This window comes from Ranitomeya imitator, chromosome 9, assembly GCF_032444005.1.
Source record: "Ranitomeya imitator isolate aRanImi1 chromosome 9, aRanImi1.pri, whole genome shotgun sequence".
Taxonomy (NCBI): Eukaryota; Metazoa; Chordata; class Amphibia; order Anura; family Dendrobatidae; genus Ranitomeya; species Ranitomeya imitator.
This window is the reverse complement of record NC_091290.1, coordinates 154,923,415-154,941,487: the sequence shown is the minus strand read 5'-3', so window position 1 is coordinate 154,941,487 and position 18,073 is coordinate 154,923,415. Positions and strand designations below refer to the sequence as shown.

General features: G+C 49.5%; 1 protein-coding gene across 3 annotated transcripts in view; it reads left to right on the top strand.

Annotated features, from left to right (window-relative positions):
* The window catches only part of CSNK2A2 (casein kinase 2 alpha 2), a 30,557-nt gene extending 13,908 nt beyond the window's left edge, over nucleotides 1-16,649 (top strand). For 2 of the 3 annotated variants that reach the window (XM_069739565.1, XM_069739563.1), the window contains exons 6-12: nucleotides 5,795-5,878; nucleotides 6,063-6,173; nucleotides 6,242-6,343; nucleotides 12,564-12,664; nucleotides 12,817-12,965; nucleotides 15,842-15,934; nucleotides 16,010-16,649. In XM_069739565.1, coding sequence (XP_069595666.1) covers nucleotides 5,795-5,878; nucleotides 6,063-6,173; nucleotides 6,242-6,343; nucleotides 12,564-12,664; nucleotides 12,817-12,965; nucleotides 15,842-15,918 — 624 coding nt within the window. In that variant the 3' untranslated portion in view covers nucleotides 15,919-15,934; nucleotides 16,010-16,649. The remainder of the gene's footprint in view (nucleotides 1-5,794; nucleotides 5,879-6,062; nucleotides 6,174-6,241; nucleotides 6,344-12,563; nucleotides 12,665-12,816; nucleotides 12,966-15,841; nucleotides 15,935-16,009) is intronic. The other variant, XM_069739564.1, reaches the window with a different exon arrangement.
* Nucleotides 16,650-18,073: the final 1,424 nt, after the last annotated feature.

Sequence of the window (18,073 nt, the reverse complement as noted above, 5' to 3'; positions counted from 1 at the left end):
TCCCCCTTTGAACTGGTTTATGGGAGGAGGGTCAGGGGCCACTTGATTTGATTAAGGACTGTTGGGAGGACGACCCCAGCACTACTGGAGTCTCAGTGGTCGAATATGTACTGCGGCTCAGAGAAAGAATGCAAAAACTGAGCAACCTGGCCCATGAGAATGTGGCCCAGGCGGAAACCAACCAGAAGGTCTGGTACGACCGTAATGCCAGACTGAGGGCCTACGAGGAGGGACTGAAGGTTTGGGTGTTGGTCCCTATGTTACAGAATAAATTGCAGACCGCATGGGAGGGACCATATACTGTACATAAGCGGCTGAATGATGAGAACTATGGTGACCCTAGATGAGCATGCAAAGCGTCAGAAAGTGTTTCATGTAAATATGTTGAAGGCTCATCATGCCAGGGAGGCCTGTGTCTTACCTGTCTGTAGCCTGCCTGAAGAGGGGGAGGCTGATCTGTTACTGGATGTGGGGGCCGGGACTCAGTACATGGAGTCCCTGGAGTCAGCAGAGTTTAACCCTGACTATCTCACAGTCAGAGGTGTTGTGAATTCTGTTGTCGAACTCCCTCCTGTGGTCGTGAATGGTACTTCGGTGAGTTCTGTCCATGGACTCCCTCTGGTGGCTGTGAGTGGAGCTGCTGCTTCTGAGGTTCCTTCCACAGGTGACGTGGTTTATCCTTTGGGTGGCTGCTCTATTTAACTCCACTCAGATCGTTACTCCATGCCAGCTGTAAATGTTCCTGCATTGGTTCAGTTCGTTCTTGGATCTTTCTGGTGACCTGTCTACTTCAGCAGAAGCTAAGTCCCTGCTTGTTATTATTTGTTCATTGTTTCCATGTCCAGCTGGATATCATGATTTTGTCTTGCTAGCTGGAAGCTCTGGGATGCAGAGTGGCATCTCCGCACCGTTAGTCGGTGCGGAGGTCTTTTTGCACACTCTGCGTGGTCTTTTGTAGGTTTTTGTACTGACCGCAAAGTTACCTTTCCTATCCTCTGTCTATTTAGTAAGTCTGGCCTCCCTTTGCTGAAACCTGTTTCATTTCTGCGTTTGTGACTTTCATCTTTACTCACAGTCAATATATGTGGATGGCTGCCTTTTCCTTTGGGGAATTTCTCTGAGGCAAGGTAGGCTTTATTGTCTATCTCTAGGGCTAGCTAGCTCTTAGGCTGTGAAGAGGCGTCTAGGGAGTGTCAGGAACGCTCCACGGCTATTTCTAGTTGTTGTGATAGGATTAGGGGTTGCGGTCAGCAGAGCTCCCACATCCCAGAGCTTGTCCTGTGTGAGTTTAACTATCAGGTCGTGCCGGGTGCTCCTAACCACCAGGTCCATAACACAGAGGTCTGAGCTGATGGGGGCGCTCAGCGAGTTCACCGAAGTCTTCACAGGGGAGCCTGGGAGGACACACTTAGCATTTCACCATGTGGACTCTGGTACTAATCCCCCAGTACGGCAGTCGGCGTACCGGGTGTCAGCAGAGGTGAAGGCACACATGAGGGAACAGGTAGAGGAGATGCTGAAACTCAAGGTGATACAAAAATCCCAGAGTGCCTGGGCCTCGCCTGTGGTTCTTGTCCCAAAAAAGGACCGTACTACCTGGTTCTGTGTAGACTACAGGAAATTAAATGTACTGACTACATGTGAGGTCTACCCCATGCCGAGGATAGATGAGCTGTTAGAGCAGCTAGCTAAAGCATCGTACCTCACCATCATGGACCTAAGTAGGGGATACTGGCAGATACCCCTGACCAGAGAAGCTCAGGAGAGGTCTGCCTTTATAACGCCATTCGGGCTGTTTGAGTTTCTGGTGATGCCCTTTGGAATGCCCCTGCCACCTTCCAGAGGTTGGTCAATGTGATGGTTTTGCCGTTGCTTATCTCGATGACATTTTTAGTAATTCATGGGAGGAACACCTCGTACATCTTTCTCAGGTGTTGCAAAGGCTTAAAACTGTAGGTCTTACTGTTAAGCCAGGGAAGTGTCAGGTAGCCATGCGGGAAGTACAATACCTGGGACACCGGGTGGGGGGAGGACTGTTAAAGCCAGGGAAGGTAGAAGCCATTACAGCCTGGGCCACCCCACGAACCAAGAAGCAGGTACTGTCCTTCCTTGGTACGGCTGGCTACTATAGGAGGTGTCACGAAGTGACTGACCTGGTATAAAACGACCCAACCGTAGGTCTGTCACAAACAGCACAACACACAAGGGAACACCGGGGACACAATTACAACGGTGAGCCCTGTCGGTAGGGACTGGGGGAATGGGCACTGGCCTGCAGATGTGCCCTGATCTTGCTACCGTCCCTATATGGTTTCTTTCAACTCGTCGCCAACCAGGATACCTAGTCCCTCACTTTCCCTGCACCTATCCCTAAGTAGGCAACTGGCAGGTGAGTGCACTGGTCCCACCGCTGCACTAATACAACACGGGGTAAGGAAATACAGATAAGGTAAAGGAAAACAACACTTAGCTTAATGCTGCAAGGCACAGCACAGTGGGAAGAAACACCAGATTCACCGGACACAGCAGTAGAACAAATGTTCCCAGCAAGCTCCTACTCCCAACTTGGTCGCTGAAGAATGAATTAACACCGACAGTCAGCTGATGAACCAGGTGACCTCTTAAAGGATGAAGAGAGTGGTTACCACCAACATCAGCTTATCCAGCCGCAATACAATAACACTAGTGGCCACCGGGTGGGGAAAACTGCATTAACCCCCGATAACCAGAAAGGAAAAAAGGTCTTAAACTGAGGGAAACCAGATCTGCCACAAATCCAAAATTGGATCGTGACTGGAGGTTTGTACTAAGCTACAGTACTCTGGCCAAACCGTTAACTGATCTGACTAGGAGGAAACTTCCCAAAATTGTCTCCTGGAGTCCTCTGCCCTAAAGTCGGCATTGGTTAGTTCACCCGTCCTGCAGGCCCCAGATTTAACTCGCAGATATATAGTGCAGACCGATGCCAGCACCCATGGTCTAGGTGCAGTTTTCTGCCAGGTGAACCAACAAGGTGAGGAGCACCCAATTCTTTACCTAAGCAGGAAACTCCTGCCCAGAGAAGTGGCTTATGCCATCATTGAGAAGGAATGTTTTGCAATTGTGTGGGCTCTGCAGAAGCTGCAACCGTACCTCTGTGGGAGCAACTTCACCGTAATAACAGATTATAACCCACTGAGTTGGCTCAACAGAGTAGTTGGGGAAAATGGGAAATTGCTTATGTGGTGAAATATGTGTATATATATCTATATGTGTGTAGTGACATATGTCTAGGGTTATATGTGTGACTAGTGATAAAGTAACATCTGTCCTGAAGGCAAGTCGCATCTAGTTGTTAATAGGTACTTCCTTGGGACTAGTAGAAATTGTGTCTCCATATCTCACCAGGAGGTCTGGCTAAGGCCAAGAAGAAAGGAACACTTGACACCCCCTAGTGCTTGGAGGGGAGATGCTAATTGGAGCCTGAGGGTTAGCTATTCCTGGGAACCATCTCACAAGTCTCCAGAGGAAAATAATATATATTCATTAGTAGAGCGGCCATGCCCAATCAAACAGACCGCAATTATGAAATTAACCTGGGGGGGCCGGTCTAGAAACCTGTCCTCAGACCAAAGTTATAAATTTAGGCTGCAGACAGAGAATTGTGTTCACATGATGGGGGCAGCCTGAGAAGCTGGTGTGATCCAATCTACATTCTTCCTACCCTCAGGGAGCAGAAAGCAACTACCAGTTAGATAATTTCTGTAAGTTTCCTCCTGTTTATTTTGATACTGTTTTGCATAAGTTGTGTCTTTTTATTATTTTTTTATACCTTTTTCTTATTGTAAGCACTGACCCTTTTGTTATTAAAGTATAAAACTTTAACAAGTTGAACCTTGAATGTTCTAAAAGAATCCATAGCCTAAGGTGTGTGAGACGTATGAGTGATAGACATATTTTTATTAGTATTGTTAGTTCCGGGACTCATCGCCCGTGTATTCGATGAGTGGTGGCAGCGTGTATGAGCGGGTGTGTGGCCTGGGTTGGTGTGTGATTTATGCTCCCATTACAGCATAGGACAGAGGTTGAATGCTGGACTGAGAGAGGGGAGATGAATAACCCTTGCAGGCAAAACCCCAAGTCACGTGTGCGAGTAGACACGTGACGAATTAGTGACACCACGGAGAAGGGATCCGTGACAGCTTAGATGGAGTCTTATATTACAGCAATATGATTTCACAATTCAGCACAAGAAGGGAGTTGATCATGGCAATGCTGATGGCCTTTCTCGCCAAGACGGGGCAGAACCAGATATGTGCTCGGGAGCTGACCTGTAAGTCAACCCCCATGCACGTTCATAAGGAGGGAGGTGTAGTGAAATATGTATAGGTATATATGTGTGTAGTGAAATATGTATAGGTTTATGTGTGTAGACAGCAATAATTTAACATCTGTCCTGAGACTACAGGGGTCACAGCATATGTTGTCTTGGGAGGGCAGTCTGCTGTCTCCAGTCTCGTCAGGGGGCCTTGCTGGGAACCAGGAAAGGGAAACATTTCACACCTTCTAGCTCTTTTGAAGAGAGATATCAATTACAGCCTGACACTATCTGTGAGAAACTTTAGGCAAAGAGTGTTCAGAGGAAAATAATATATTCATTGGGGGAGCTGCTGTGGTCCAGTCAATAACAAACAATTATAATATTAACCTGAGAGACTGTTCTAGAAATCTGACCTCCAAGTTAACTATAAATTAGGCTTGTACGCATACAAAGTTGTTCACAGATTGAGGGCAGCCAAGCTGTTGTGTTCCATTCCATATTCTTCCCCCCCCCCCTCAGGGAGCAGAAAGCAGACTACAAAGTTAGCTATCTCTGTAAGTTTTCTCCTGTTTATTTTCATAACTGTTTTGCATATTTGTATGTCTTTTTATTACCATGTTTTATACCCTTTTTATTGTAAGCACTGTACCTTTTCTATTAAAGCTTAAAACTTTAATAAGTCTGAACCTTGTATGCGCTAAAGAATCCATAGCCTTAAACTGTGTGACCCTGCTGATTGGCAGACAGTAGTAGTAATATTCTGGGACTCATCGCCCGTGTGTTCGATGAGTGGTGGCAGTGTGTATGAGCGGGTGTGTGGCCTGGGTCGGTGTGTGATTTATGCTTCCATTACAGCATAGGACAGAGGTTGAATGCTGGACTGAGAGAGGGGAGATAGATTAGCCCTTACTGGCACAACCCCAAGTTGCGTGCTGAGAGCGGGTACGTGACAAATTGGTGGCAGCACAATGGGATCCGTGACAGGGGGGTCTCTATGGTCGGTCGTGTCTGTATACAGGGTGGTCTTTATGGTTGTTCCTGGCAGTACACAGGGTTGTCTCTATGGCCGGTCCTGTCTATACACAGGGTGGTCTTTATGGTCGTTCCTGGTTGTGCACAGGGTGGTCTCTATGGCTGTTACTGGTGGTTCACAGGGTGGTCTCTATGGTTGGGTCATGTTTGTACACAGGATGGTCTCTATGGTCGGTCCTGTCTGTATACAGGGTGGTCTTTATGGTCGTTCCTGGTGGTACACAGCGTGGTCTCTATGGCTGTTACTGGCGATACACAGGGTGGTCTCTATGACCGGTCCTGTCTGTACACAGGGTGACCTCTATGGTCGTTCCTGTCTACGTGCTGCTTTGATAGCAGCACATGGCTGTGGTGGGAGAGGATCTGTCGCCCGAGATTTGGCTTTGTGAATGTGTCCTGGCCCCCAGCTGCAGACCTTCTGCATCTTGTGCATGTAGTCATGGGCGCTCCTTGCTCTTGCAGGCCTTGGATTACTGCCACAGTCAGGGGGTGATGCACCGAGATGTGAAGCCGCACAACGTGATGATCGATCACCAGCAGAAGAAGGTAGGGTCGTATGACGGCGGCCGAGCTCCTCCACCACTGATGGTCGTAACTGCGGCAGGACCTTGATCAGGACGCAGCATATACCAATGTCACCTACAGACACTGGCGGGGGGCCGAGCATCACGTGACGTGTCTGACGTGCGCCCTGCAGTCATGTGGGATATTAACCCTTTCTGTCTTGCAGCTCCGTCTCATAGACTGGGGACTGGCAGAGTTCTATCACCCCGCGCAGGAGTACAACGTGCGTGTCGCCTCACGATACTTCAAGGGTCCGGAGCTGCTGGTGGATTATCAGGTAAGGAGCGGCATCGTGGGGTGTGCGTTGCTGACTCGTACCGTGCTGACGCCTGCTGTGCTCCGCAGATGTATGATTACAGCCTGGACATGTGGAGCCTCGGGTGTATGCTGGCCAGCATGATATTCCGCAAGGAGCCGTTTTTCCACGGTCAGGACAATTATGACCAGGTGAGTGTGGAGCTGGGGGGCACACCCAGATCCCCCGAGAGCTGCTGCCTCCAGTACTTTCATATTATTTGTATTGAGGATTACAAAGATTCAGTTATGTAACAAAATACAGAAGTCAATGCGCCATCTGCGTTATGGCCTGCTGTGAACAGCTGTAAAGAGGGTTATCTGCGGAAGAGGAGACAGGGTGTCTGGGCTCGGGGGGTATAGGGGCCGCCAGGCGACACTCGTCCTCAGGGGAATTGGAGCAGGCTTCGTTTTGTGAACGGTGTCGATCCTACAGTTATGGTAGACATCATAACAAAGTGGTGAAAGTAACGCATTCACTTCTATAAGTGGGCGGTCACCTCATCAGCTCTACATTACTATCGGACAGATGGATGGCCATAGCCAAGCCATGTTTCTCATCTGTGAAATATGACATTAGTATCTCCCGAAATCCAGGAAATTGGGGATTCCATCATGTTCTGGGACCCATAGCCGCACCTCATTGAGCAGCCCCCTCAGAGGTCACCAGGGGCGGTAGGTGGCGAGACTTTTGTCTAATATATCCAGATTTTGACATACTCCGTGTCAGTCCTGGAAGTCCTAGTTTGCTGTAGGCTCTGTCCATTTCCTGAGGACTGCGCTCCTCCGCTAAGCTCTGTCCCGTACCTGTGACATCAGGTCTAGTACTTTTTCTTCTGTTAGTCTCCCTTTTATTCTATGTAATTGTATATATCAGATTGTTTTGTTCCCATTCTGTATCATCTTGTATATTTTTATACACACTGCCTATCTTTTTGGATTAGATATATAAATGTAATAGTTCTGTTCCTCTTGTTCTGTAAACCGAAGCCATACCCTATCTGTAACGGGAGTCCAATCCGCCTGTATAGACAATTGGTAGGGGCAGCTAGACCTTTTCTGTTATCGTGGAGCTGGCAGTGACCTTACCCGGGGTGTGTGTGTATGTGTATATATATACCGTATATACTCGAGTCTAAGCCGACCCCCCCCCCCCCCTAATTTTGCCACAAAAAACTGGAAAAACGTAATGACTCGAGTATAAGCCTAGGGTAGAAAATGCAGCAGCTACTGGTAAATTTCAAAAATATAATGCCCCGTAAACTTCATGATGGGCCCATATAATGCTCCATACAGTTGATGATGGGCCCATATAATGCTCCATACAGTTGATGATGGGCCCATATAATGCTCCATAAAGTTGATGGTGGGCCCATATAATGCTCCATACAGTTGATGATGGGCCCATATAATGCTCCATAAAGTTGATGGTGGGCCCATATAATGCTCCATAAAGTTGATGGTGGGCCCATATAATGCTCCATACAGTTGATGATGGGCCCATATAATGCTCCATACAGTTGATGATGGGCCCATATAATGCTCCATAAAGTTGATGGTGGGCCCATATAATGCTCCATACAGTTGATGATGGGCCCATATAATGCTCCATAAAGTTGATGGTGGGCCCATATAATGCTCCATAAAGTTGATGATGGGCCCATATAATGCTCCATACAGTTGATGATGGGCCCATATAATGCTCCATAAAGTTGATGGTGGGCCCATATAATGCTCCATACAGTTGATGATGGGCCCATATAATGCTCCATAAAGTTGATGGTGGGCCCATATAATGCTCCATAAAGTTGATGATGGGCTCATATAATGCTCCATAAAGTTGATGGTGGGCCCATATAATGCTCCATACAGTTGATGATGGGCCCATATAATGCTCCATAAAGTTGATGGTGGGCCCATATAATGCTCCATAAAGTTGATGGTGGGCCCATATAATGCTCCATACAGTTGATGATGGGCCCATATAATGCTCCATACAGTTGATGATGGGCCCATATAATGCTCCATAAAGTTGATGGTGGGCCCATATAATGCTCCATAAAGTTGATGGTGGGCCCATATAATGCTCCATACAGTTGATGATGGGCCCATATAATGCTCCATACAGTTGATGGTGGGCCCATATAATGCTCCATAAAGTTGATGGTGGGCCCATATAATGCTCCATACAGTTGATGATGGGCCCATATAATGCTCCATAAAGTTGATGGTGGGCCCATATAATGCTCCATAAAGTTGATGGTGGGCCCATATAATGCTCCATACAGTTGATGATGGGCCCATATAATGCTCCATACAGTTGATGATGGGCCCATATAATGCTCCATAAAGTTGATGGTGGGCCCATATAATGCTCCATACAGTTGATGATGGGCCCATATAATGCTCCATAAAGTTGATGGTGGGCCCATATAATGCTCCATAAAGTTGATGATGGGCCCATATAATGCTCCATACAGTTGATGATGGGCCCATATAATGCTCCATAAAGTTGATGGTGGGCCCATATAATGCTCCATACAGTTGATGGTGGGCCCATATAATGCTCCATAAAGTTGATGATGGGCCCATATAATGCTCCATAAAGTTGATGGTGGGCCCATATAATGCTCCATACAGTTGATGATGGGCCCATATAATGCTCCATAAAGTTGATGGTGGGCCCATATAATGCTCCATAAAGTTGATGGTGGGCCCATATAATGCTCCATAAAGTTGATGATGGGCCCATATAATGCTCAATAAAGTTGATGGTGGGCCCATATAATGCTCCATAAAGTTGATGATGGGCCCATATAATGCTCCATAAAGTTGATGGTGTCCATAGAAAAATGTGCCACATAGAATGCTCCATACAATTCATTATTGCCCCATAGATGATCCATATATAGCTGTGCCACATATAATTCTCAATATATTTCATTATTGCCCCATAGATAATCCATATAAAGCTGTGCCGTATAGAATGCTCCATATATTTCATTATTGCCCCATAGATGCTCCATATAAAGCTGTGCCGTATAGAATGCTCCATATATTTCATTATTGCCCCGTAGATGCTCCATATAAAGCTGTGCCATATAGAATGCTCCATACATTTCATTATTGCCCCATAGATGCTCCATATAAAGCTGTGCCGTATAGAATGCTCCATATATTTCATTATTGCCCCGTAGATGCTCCATATAAAGCTGTGCCGTATAGAATGCTCCATATATTTCATTATTGCCCCGTAGATGCTCCATATAAAGCTGTGCCATATAGAATGCTCCATACATTTCATTATTGCCCCATAGATGCTCCATATAAAGCTGTGCCGTATAGAATGCTCCATATATTTCATTATTGCCCCATAGATGCTCCATATAAAGCTGTGCCGTATAGAATGCTCCATATATTTCATTATTGCCCCGTAGATGCTCCATATAAAGCTGTGCCATATAGAATGCTCCATACATTTCATTATTGCCCCATAGATGCTCCATATAAAGCTGTGCCGTATAGAATGCTCCATATATTTCATTATTGCCCCGTAGATGCTCCATATAAAGCTGTGCCGTATAGAATGCTCCATATATTTCATTATTGCCCCGTAGATGCTCCATATAAAGCTGTGCCATATAGAATGCTCCATACATTTCATTATTGCCCCATAGATGCTCCATATAAAGCTGTGCCGTATAGAATGCTCCATATATTTCATTATTGCCCCATAGATGCTCCATATAAAGCTGTGCCGTATAGAATGCTCCATATATTTCATTATTGCCCCGTAGATGCTCCATATAAAGCTGTGCCATATAGAATGCTCCATATATTTCATTATTGCCCCATAGATGCTCCATATAAAGCTGTGCCGTATAGAATGCTCCATATATTTCATTATTGCCCCGTAGATGCTCCATATAAAGCTGTGCCATATAGAATGCTCCATATATTTCATTATTGCCCCGTAGATGCTCCATATAAAGCTGTGCCATATAGAATGCTCCATACATTTCATTATTGCCCCATAGATGCTCCATATAAAGCTGTGCCGTATAGAATGCTCCATACATTTCATTATTGCCCCATAGATGCTCCATATAAAGCTGTGCGGTATAGAATGCTCCATACATTTCATTATTGCCCCATAGATGCTCCATATAAAGCTGTGCCGTATAGAATGCTCTGCACCGTTCATTATTGCCCCATAGATATAAAGCTGTGCCATATAGAATGCTCCATACATTTCATTATTGCCCCATAGATATAAAGCTGTGCCATATAGAATGCTCCATACATTTCATTATTGCCCCATAGATGTTCCATATAAAGCTGTGCCATATAGAATGCTCCATATATTTCATTATTGCCCCATAGATGCTCCATATAAAGCTGTGCCATATAGAATGCTCCATATATTTCATTATTGCCCCATAGATGCTCCATATAAAGCTGTGCCGTATAGAATGCTCCATATATTTCATTATTGCCCCATAAGATGCTCCATATATAGCGGTGCCATATAGAATGCTCCATACATTTCATTATGGCCCCATAGATGCTCCATATAAAGCTGTGCGATATAGAATGCTCCATACAATTCATTATTGCCCCATAGATGCTCCATATAAAGCTGTGCCGTATAGAATGTTCCATATATTTCATTATTGCCCCATAGATGCTCCATATAAAGCTGTGCCGTATAGAATGCTCCATATATTTCATTATTGCCCCATAGATGCTCCATATAAAGCTGTGCCGTATAGAATGCTCTGCACCGTTCATTATTGCCCCATAGATGCTCCATATAAAGCTGTGCGGTATAGAATGCTCCATACATTTCATTATTGCCCCATAGATGCTCCATATAAAGCTGTGCCGTATAGAATGCTCTGCACCGTTCATTATTGCCCCATAGATGCTCCATATAAAGCTGTGCGGTATAGAATGCTCCATACATTTCATTATTGCCCCATAGATGCTCCATATAAAGCTGTGCCATATAGAATGCTCCATACATTTCATTATTGCCCCATAGATGCTCCATATAAAGCTGTGCCATATAGAATGCTCCATATATTTCATTATTGCCCCATAAGATGCTCCATATATAGCGGTGCCATATAGAATGCTCCATACATTTCATTATGGCCCCATAGATGCTCCATATAAAGCTGTGCGATATAGAATGCTCCATACAATTCATTATTGCCCCATAGATGCTCCATATAAAGCTGTGCCGTATAGAATGTTCCATATATTTCATTATTGCCCCATAGATGCTCCATATAAAGCTGTGCCGTATAGAATGCTCCATATATTTCATTATTGCCCCATAAGTTGATCCATATATAGCGGTGCCACATGTATTGCTGCTGCTGCAATAAAAAAAAAGACATACTCGCCTCTCTTGCTGCCCGCTGCTCCTCAGCGTCCCGTCTCTCCGCACACTAATACGCCCGCTCAGAGGGCGCACACTAATACGTCATCGCGCCCTCTGACCTGCACAGTCACAGCAAGAAGACGGAGCGGCGCCCGGCGGATGGAACGCGGACAGGTGAATATGAAATACTGACCTGCTCCAGCGTGGTCCCTGGCATCTTCTCCCGGACAGATGGTCTCCGGCGCCCGCAGCGTCTTCCTGTAGTAAGCGGTCACGTGGGACCGCTCATTACAGGAATGAATATGCGGCTCCACCCCTATGGGAGTGGAGTCCATATTCATTACTTTAATGAGCGGTCCCACGTGACCGCTGAACAGAGGAAGAGCTGCGGCACCCAGAGACCATGGGACAGGCAGGGACAGCGACAGGAGCGTCAGGACTAGGTGAGTATATGACAGTCCTCTCTCCCCCTCACCCGCCGACCCCACCGCCGATCATGACTCGAGTATAAGCCGAGGGGACTTTCAGCCCAAAAACTTGGGCTGAAAATCTCAGCTCATACTCGAGTATATACGGTAGATATATATTCCCTACGTTGGCATTGGAGCTGTACAGTATGTATATACCGTACACTCACTGTGAGTTCCCCAATATCTGACCTAGTAGTGGAAGCAGCCGCGGCCTCGTCCATCACCCATCAGACAGTTGTGTTATTGTCCTGACTATAGGGGGCAGTGGAGTTCTGGTCTGTAACAACACAGTAAGCGGCCGGGGATATCTGCAGGATTTCCCCTCTCTTCTGACTACAGGAAAATAGCAGTTATGGCTCCAGAGAGTAAAGATTGAAAATAGCCGAGACAGAAAGGGGGTAAAGCTATTCTGCCATCATCAGCTCATTGTGCACAGACGACAGCCGGGGTGTAATCGTGCCCCTGACATCAGGGGACACAGCAGCTTCTCCTCATCCTTTCTCTCTCTCTGCAGCTGGTGCGCATTGCCAAGGTATTGGGCACTGACGAGCTGTATGGCTACCTGAAGAAGTATCACATCGAGCTGGACCCGCACTTCAACGACATCCTGGGACAGTGAGTACGGAGCTCTGCGCCTTGTATCTCTGCCCTCTGGTGACTGGGGTCACTGGGCTCTGGCGGCTGGGTCCCCGGGGGTCACCACGTTTTGTCGGCTGGGTCCATGATGCTCAAGGTTCTTTTCTCACTTTCATCTTCTTTCTCCTCAGACATTCCCGGAAGCGCTGGGAGAATTTCCTGCACAGTGAGAACCGGCACTTGGTGAGTGCGGAGGCCCTTGACATGCTGGACAAGTTACTGCGCTATGACCATCAACAGAGACTGACTGCCCGAGAAGCCATGGAGCACCCATACTTCTGTGAGTCCTGATAACAAGTGTCCACTATGATACTGACAACACCATTAGTCCATCACCCTCCTTTAATGTTGGGGTCCCACCATCTTCCAGTCAGGTGGCCCGTCTTGGCCCCGTTCTCTTCCTGTCAGGCTGCCGGTCTTTGCCCCATCCGCTTTCTGTCAGGCTGCCCGTCTTTGCCCCATCCTCTTCCTGTCAGGCTGCCCATCTTTGCTCTGTCCGCTTTCTGTCTGGCTGCCCGTCTTTGCCCCATCCTCTTCCTGTCAGGCTACCCTTCTTGGCCCCGCCCTCTTCCTGTTAGGCTGCTTATCTTAGCCCCACCCTGTTTGTCATGCTGCTTTTTTTGGCCCCGCCCTGTTCCTGTCATGCTGCTTGTCTTGGCCCCTTCCTTGTTTCTGTCAGATTGTCCATCTTAACCCCGCCCTGTTCCTCTCAGGTTGCTCGTCTTGGCCCCGCCCTGTTCCTGGCATGCTGCTTGTCTTGGCCCCGCCATGTTCCTGTCATGCTGCTTGTCTTGGCCCCGCCCTGTTCCTGTCATGCTGCTTGTCTTGGCCCCGCCCTGTTCCTGTCATGCTGTTCCTCCCAAGCTGCCCATATTGGTCCCACCCTGTCCCTTTTATGCTTCTTGTCTTGGCCCCTTCCTTGTTCCTGTCAGGTTGTCCATCTTAGCTTCTCCTTGTTCCTATCAGGCTGATTGTCCAGGCCTTGCCCTCTTCTTGTCAGGCTGCCCCTCTTGGCCCCACCCTGTTAATGTCAGGGCCCCTGCCCTGTTCCTGTTGGGTTGCCTGACTTGGCCCCACCCTGTTCCTGTCAGGTTGTCCGTCTTGGCCCCACCCTGTTCCTGTCAGGTTGCCCATCTTGGCCCCACCCTCTTCCTGTCAGGTTGCCCATCTTGGCCCCACCCTGTTCCTGTCAGGTTGCCCATCTTGGCCCCACCCTGTTCCTGTCAGGTTTCCTGTCTTGGCCCCATCCCTTTTCCTGTCAGGTTGTCCATCTTAGCCCCGCCCTGTTCCTGCCAGGTTTCCTGTCTTGGCCCCACCCTTTTCCTGTCAGGTTTCCTCTCTTGGCCCCGCCCTGTTCCTGCCAGGTTTCCTATCTTGGCCCCACCCTGTTCCTATCAGGTTGCCCATCTTAGCCCAACCCTGTTCCTGTCAGGTTTCCTGTCTTGGCCCCGCCCTGTTCCTGCCAGGTTTCCTGTCTTGGCCCCACCCTGTTCCTGTCAGGTTTCCTGTCTTGGCCCCATCCCTTTTCCTGTCAGGTTGTCCATCTTAGCCCCGCCCTGTTCCTGCCAGGTTTCCTGTCTTGGCCCCACCCTTTTCCTGTCAGGTTTCCTCTCTTGGCCCCGCCCTGTTCCTGCCAGGTTTCCTGTCTTGGCCCCACCCTGTTCCTATCAGGTTGCCCATCTTAGCCCAACCCTGTTCCTGTCAGGTTTCCTGTCTTGGCCCCGCCCTGTTCCTGCCAGGTTTCCTGTCTTGGCCCCACCCTGTTCCTATCAGGTTGCCCATCTTGGCCACATCCTTTTCCTGTCAGGTTTCCTGTCTTGGCCCCACCCTGTTCCTGCCAGGTTTCCTGTCTTGGCCCCACCCTGTTCCTGTCAGGTTTCCTGTCTTGGCCCCATCCCTTTTCCTGTCAGGTTGTCCATCTTAGCCCCGCCCTGTTCCTGCCAGGTTTCCTGTCTTGGCCCCACCCTGTTCCTGTCAGGTTTCCTGTCTTGGCCCCATCCCTTTTCCTGTCAGGTTGTCCATCTTAGCCCCGCCCTGTTCCTGCCAGGTTTCCTGTCTTGGCCCCACCCTTTTCCTGCCAGGTTTCCTGTCTTGGCCCCACCCTGTTCCTATCAGGTTGCCCATCTTAGCCCAACCCTGTTCCTGTCAGGTTTCCTGTCTTGGCCCCGCCCTGTTCCTGCCAGGTTTCCTGTCTTGGCCCCACCCTGTTCCTATCAGGTTGCGCATCTTGGCCACATCCTTTTCCTGTCAGGTTTCCTGTCTTGGCCCCGCCCTGTTCCTGCCAGGTTTCCTGTCTTGGCCCCGCCCTGTTCCTGCCAGGTTTCCTGTCTTGGCCCCGCCCTGTTCCTGCCAGGTTTCCTGTCTTGGCCCCACCCTGTTCCTATCAGGTTGCCCATCTTGGCCCCATCCTTTTCCTGTCAGGTTGTCCATCTTAGCCACTCCTTGTTCCTGCCAGGTTTCCTGTCTTGGCCCCACCCTTTTCCTGCCAGGTTTCCTGTCTTGGCCCCACCCTGTTCCTATCAGGTTGCCCATCTTAGCCCAACCCTGTTCCTGTCAGGTTTCCTGTCTTGGCCCCGCCCTGTTCCTGCCAGGTTTCCTGTCTTGGCCCCACCCTGTTCCTATCAGGTTGCGCATCTTGGCCACATCCTTTTCCTGTCAGGTTTCCTGTCTTGGCCCCGCCCTGTTCCTGCCAGGTTTCCTGTCTTGGCCCCACCCTGTTCCTGTCAGGTTTCCTGTCTTGGCCCCATCCCTTTTCCTGTCAGGTTGTCCATCTTAGCCCCGCCCTGTTCCTGCCAGGTTTCCTGTCTTGGCCCCACCCTTTTCCTGTCAGGTTTCCTGTCTTGGCCCCGCCCTGTTCCTGTCAGGTTTCCTGTCTTGGCCCCACCCTGTTCCTGTCAGGTTTCCTGTCTTGGCCCCACCCTGTTCCTATCAGGTTGCCCATCTTGGCCCCATCCTTTTCCTGTCAGGTTGTCCATCTTAGCCACTCCTTGTTCCTGCCATGCTGACCATCTTGGTCTCGTTCCTGTCAGGCTGATCATCCAAGCCTTGCTCTGTTTCTGCCAAGCTGCCCGCCTTGGCCCCATCTGGTTCCTCTCAGGCTACCCATCCGGGCCCCAGGCTACGGTTGGATCACCTTGTTCTCTCTTTCCTCCTCAGATCCGGTGGTGAAGGAGCAGTCAGCGGCTCAAACAGACAGTAACGTGCTCTCTGGTAGCCTCTCCACAGCGCGATGAGAACAGGGGACTGTGGGTAATTCTCCTTTCTCCAGTCCCGGCCCCCGTGTGGTCCTGTCTGCCCCCTGACCGGCCTCTTTTTCCCATGCAGGACGCCGCTGCTGATGTCACCTGGTTTGTGTGGGCGGAGCCAGGCGCGCTCGTCGCTGCGGTGGAGGTGGACTCTCGGACCCAGCAGCACCACAACCCAGTTCCCTTATTTTACTGAGATGATGGACAGGTCAGAGCCCTCAGCGAGCGCTGCCCGGGGGCCGCACCGCCACCCTCCCCGGGGCCACACCGCCGCCCTCCCCACCCTCCTGAGGACAGGAAGCTTCTGTGTACCGTGATTTAACCCTTTGCCTTCTGGACGGAGTTTCCTTGTAGGGTTGTCAGATGGAACCAGGGTGGGCCGAGCTCTGCGACCAATCAGAGGCCCGGCTGCAGACAGCAGTGGAGACGGGGTCTCCCCGTTCATGCGATGTCACCGGTGCCCCCTGAAGCAGCAATACCCCCAGCCATCGCTTCTCATGTTTTATAATTGACCAATACCCAGGGATGTTCTTAGTTCTGGTGCCAAGGCCCCGGCGCTGCCAGTCTTACTCTAGCTGGGCGTCTCTGCGGGTGGTCTGCGGAGCCCCCTGCCCGCTCTGCAGGGACGCGGCGTGTTATAAGCTACCTCGGAGCCCAGGTCCTGGTGTCTGCTCTGTGCAATGCATTCTGGGATGTGATAAATATACTCTGTGTGTGAAGGAAGCGTCTTTGTCCGGCTGCTGCAGCGCCGCCGCTCTCCACCGGGTGGTGCTAGAGCAGGAAGCCCTGGAGGGAGGAACCGGCTGTGGCCGCTCCCAGGTGGGGGGTCTTAACCAGGTTGGGGGAGGGGCCTCTCCCAGGTCTGCAGGAGGGGTCTCAATGTCTTATTGTTATCCCAGCCTGTGTGGATATAAAGGATCAGACCCCGGAGGACGGAAGTCCGGATAGAAGTACCTCTGTTCTTCACAATGGCGACAATTTCACATGCTGTGCTGGTCACCCCCAGAGCTGTTCTTCTGTTACATCATGTCCTATCCTCCAGTCACCTCCAGAGCTGCGGTCTCTATTCTGCTGTTACATCGTGTCTTATCCTCCAGTCACCTCCAGAGCTGCGGTCTCTATTCTGCTGTTACATCGGGTCTTATCCTGCAGTCACCTCCAGAGCTGCGGTCACTATTCTGCTGTTACATCGGGTCTTATCCTCCAGTCACCCCCAGAGCTGTTCTTCTGTTACATCATGTCTTATCCTCCAGTCACCCCCAGAGCTGCGGTCACTATTCTGCTGTTACATCGGGTCTTATCCTCCAGTCACCCCCAGAGCTGCGGTCTCTTTTCTGCTGTTACATTGGCTCTTATACTGTGTCAGTCGCTCGCCGTTGTCACTTTCCTGGCTGATGTCAGGGGGTCCGGAGAAGTAGACCCCTCATGGCATCTCTTACTATGTTGTCTCCACAGATTCCATGATATCAGTTGGGGGCCCCGGGGGCCACGTTGTGTTCTGGCTCCTCCACCTCCGTGCTGGCCTGACAGTAGCACAGTGTCTGCCGGACACAGAGGCCTAGTGAGGGTCGGGCCCTGAGGCCACAGACAATTGTCAGTATCTGATGATCGAGAACAATGGAGTCTTGTGTGATGGAGGGGCCGCTGCTGCCCCCTGAACTGCCCCAGACAATGGCCTCCTCACACCCCCGGGAATAAAAAGCTCATTATAACAGCTGATGCCAGTGGTCCCATATACCGATTATATACAGGGGGGATGCTGGTTATATATGGGGGGCTGTGTGCTGGTTATATACAAGGGGGAGGGGTGTGCTGGTTATATATGGGGGAGGGGTGCTGGTTATATACAGTGGGAGGGGTGTGCTGGTTATATATGGGGGAGGGGTGCTGGTTATCTGGTTATATATGGGGGGAGGGTATGCTAGTTATATACAGTGGGAGGGGTGTGATGGTTATATACGAAGTGGAGGGGTGTGCTGCTTATATATGGGGTGAAGGGAGTTAGGGTTATATGAGGATATTGGAGGATATACAAGGGGTCTATATATAGTCTATATATGAGGGGCCTATAGGTCTATGCTGACAGCGTCCATGCTGGCCACATATACAGCTGTGGCATAAATGAAGAGACCACTGCACAGTT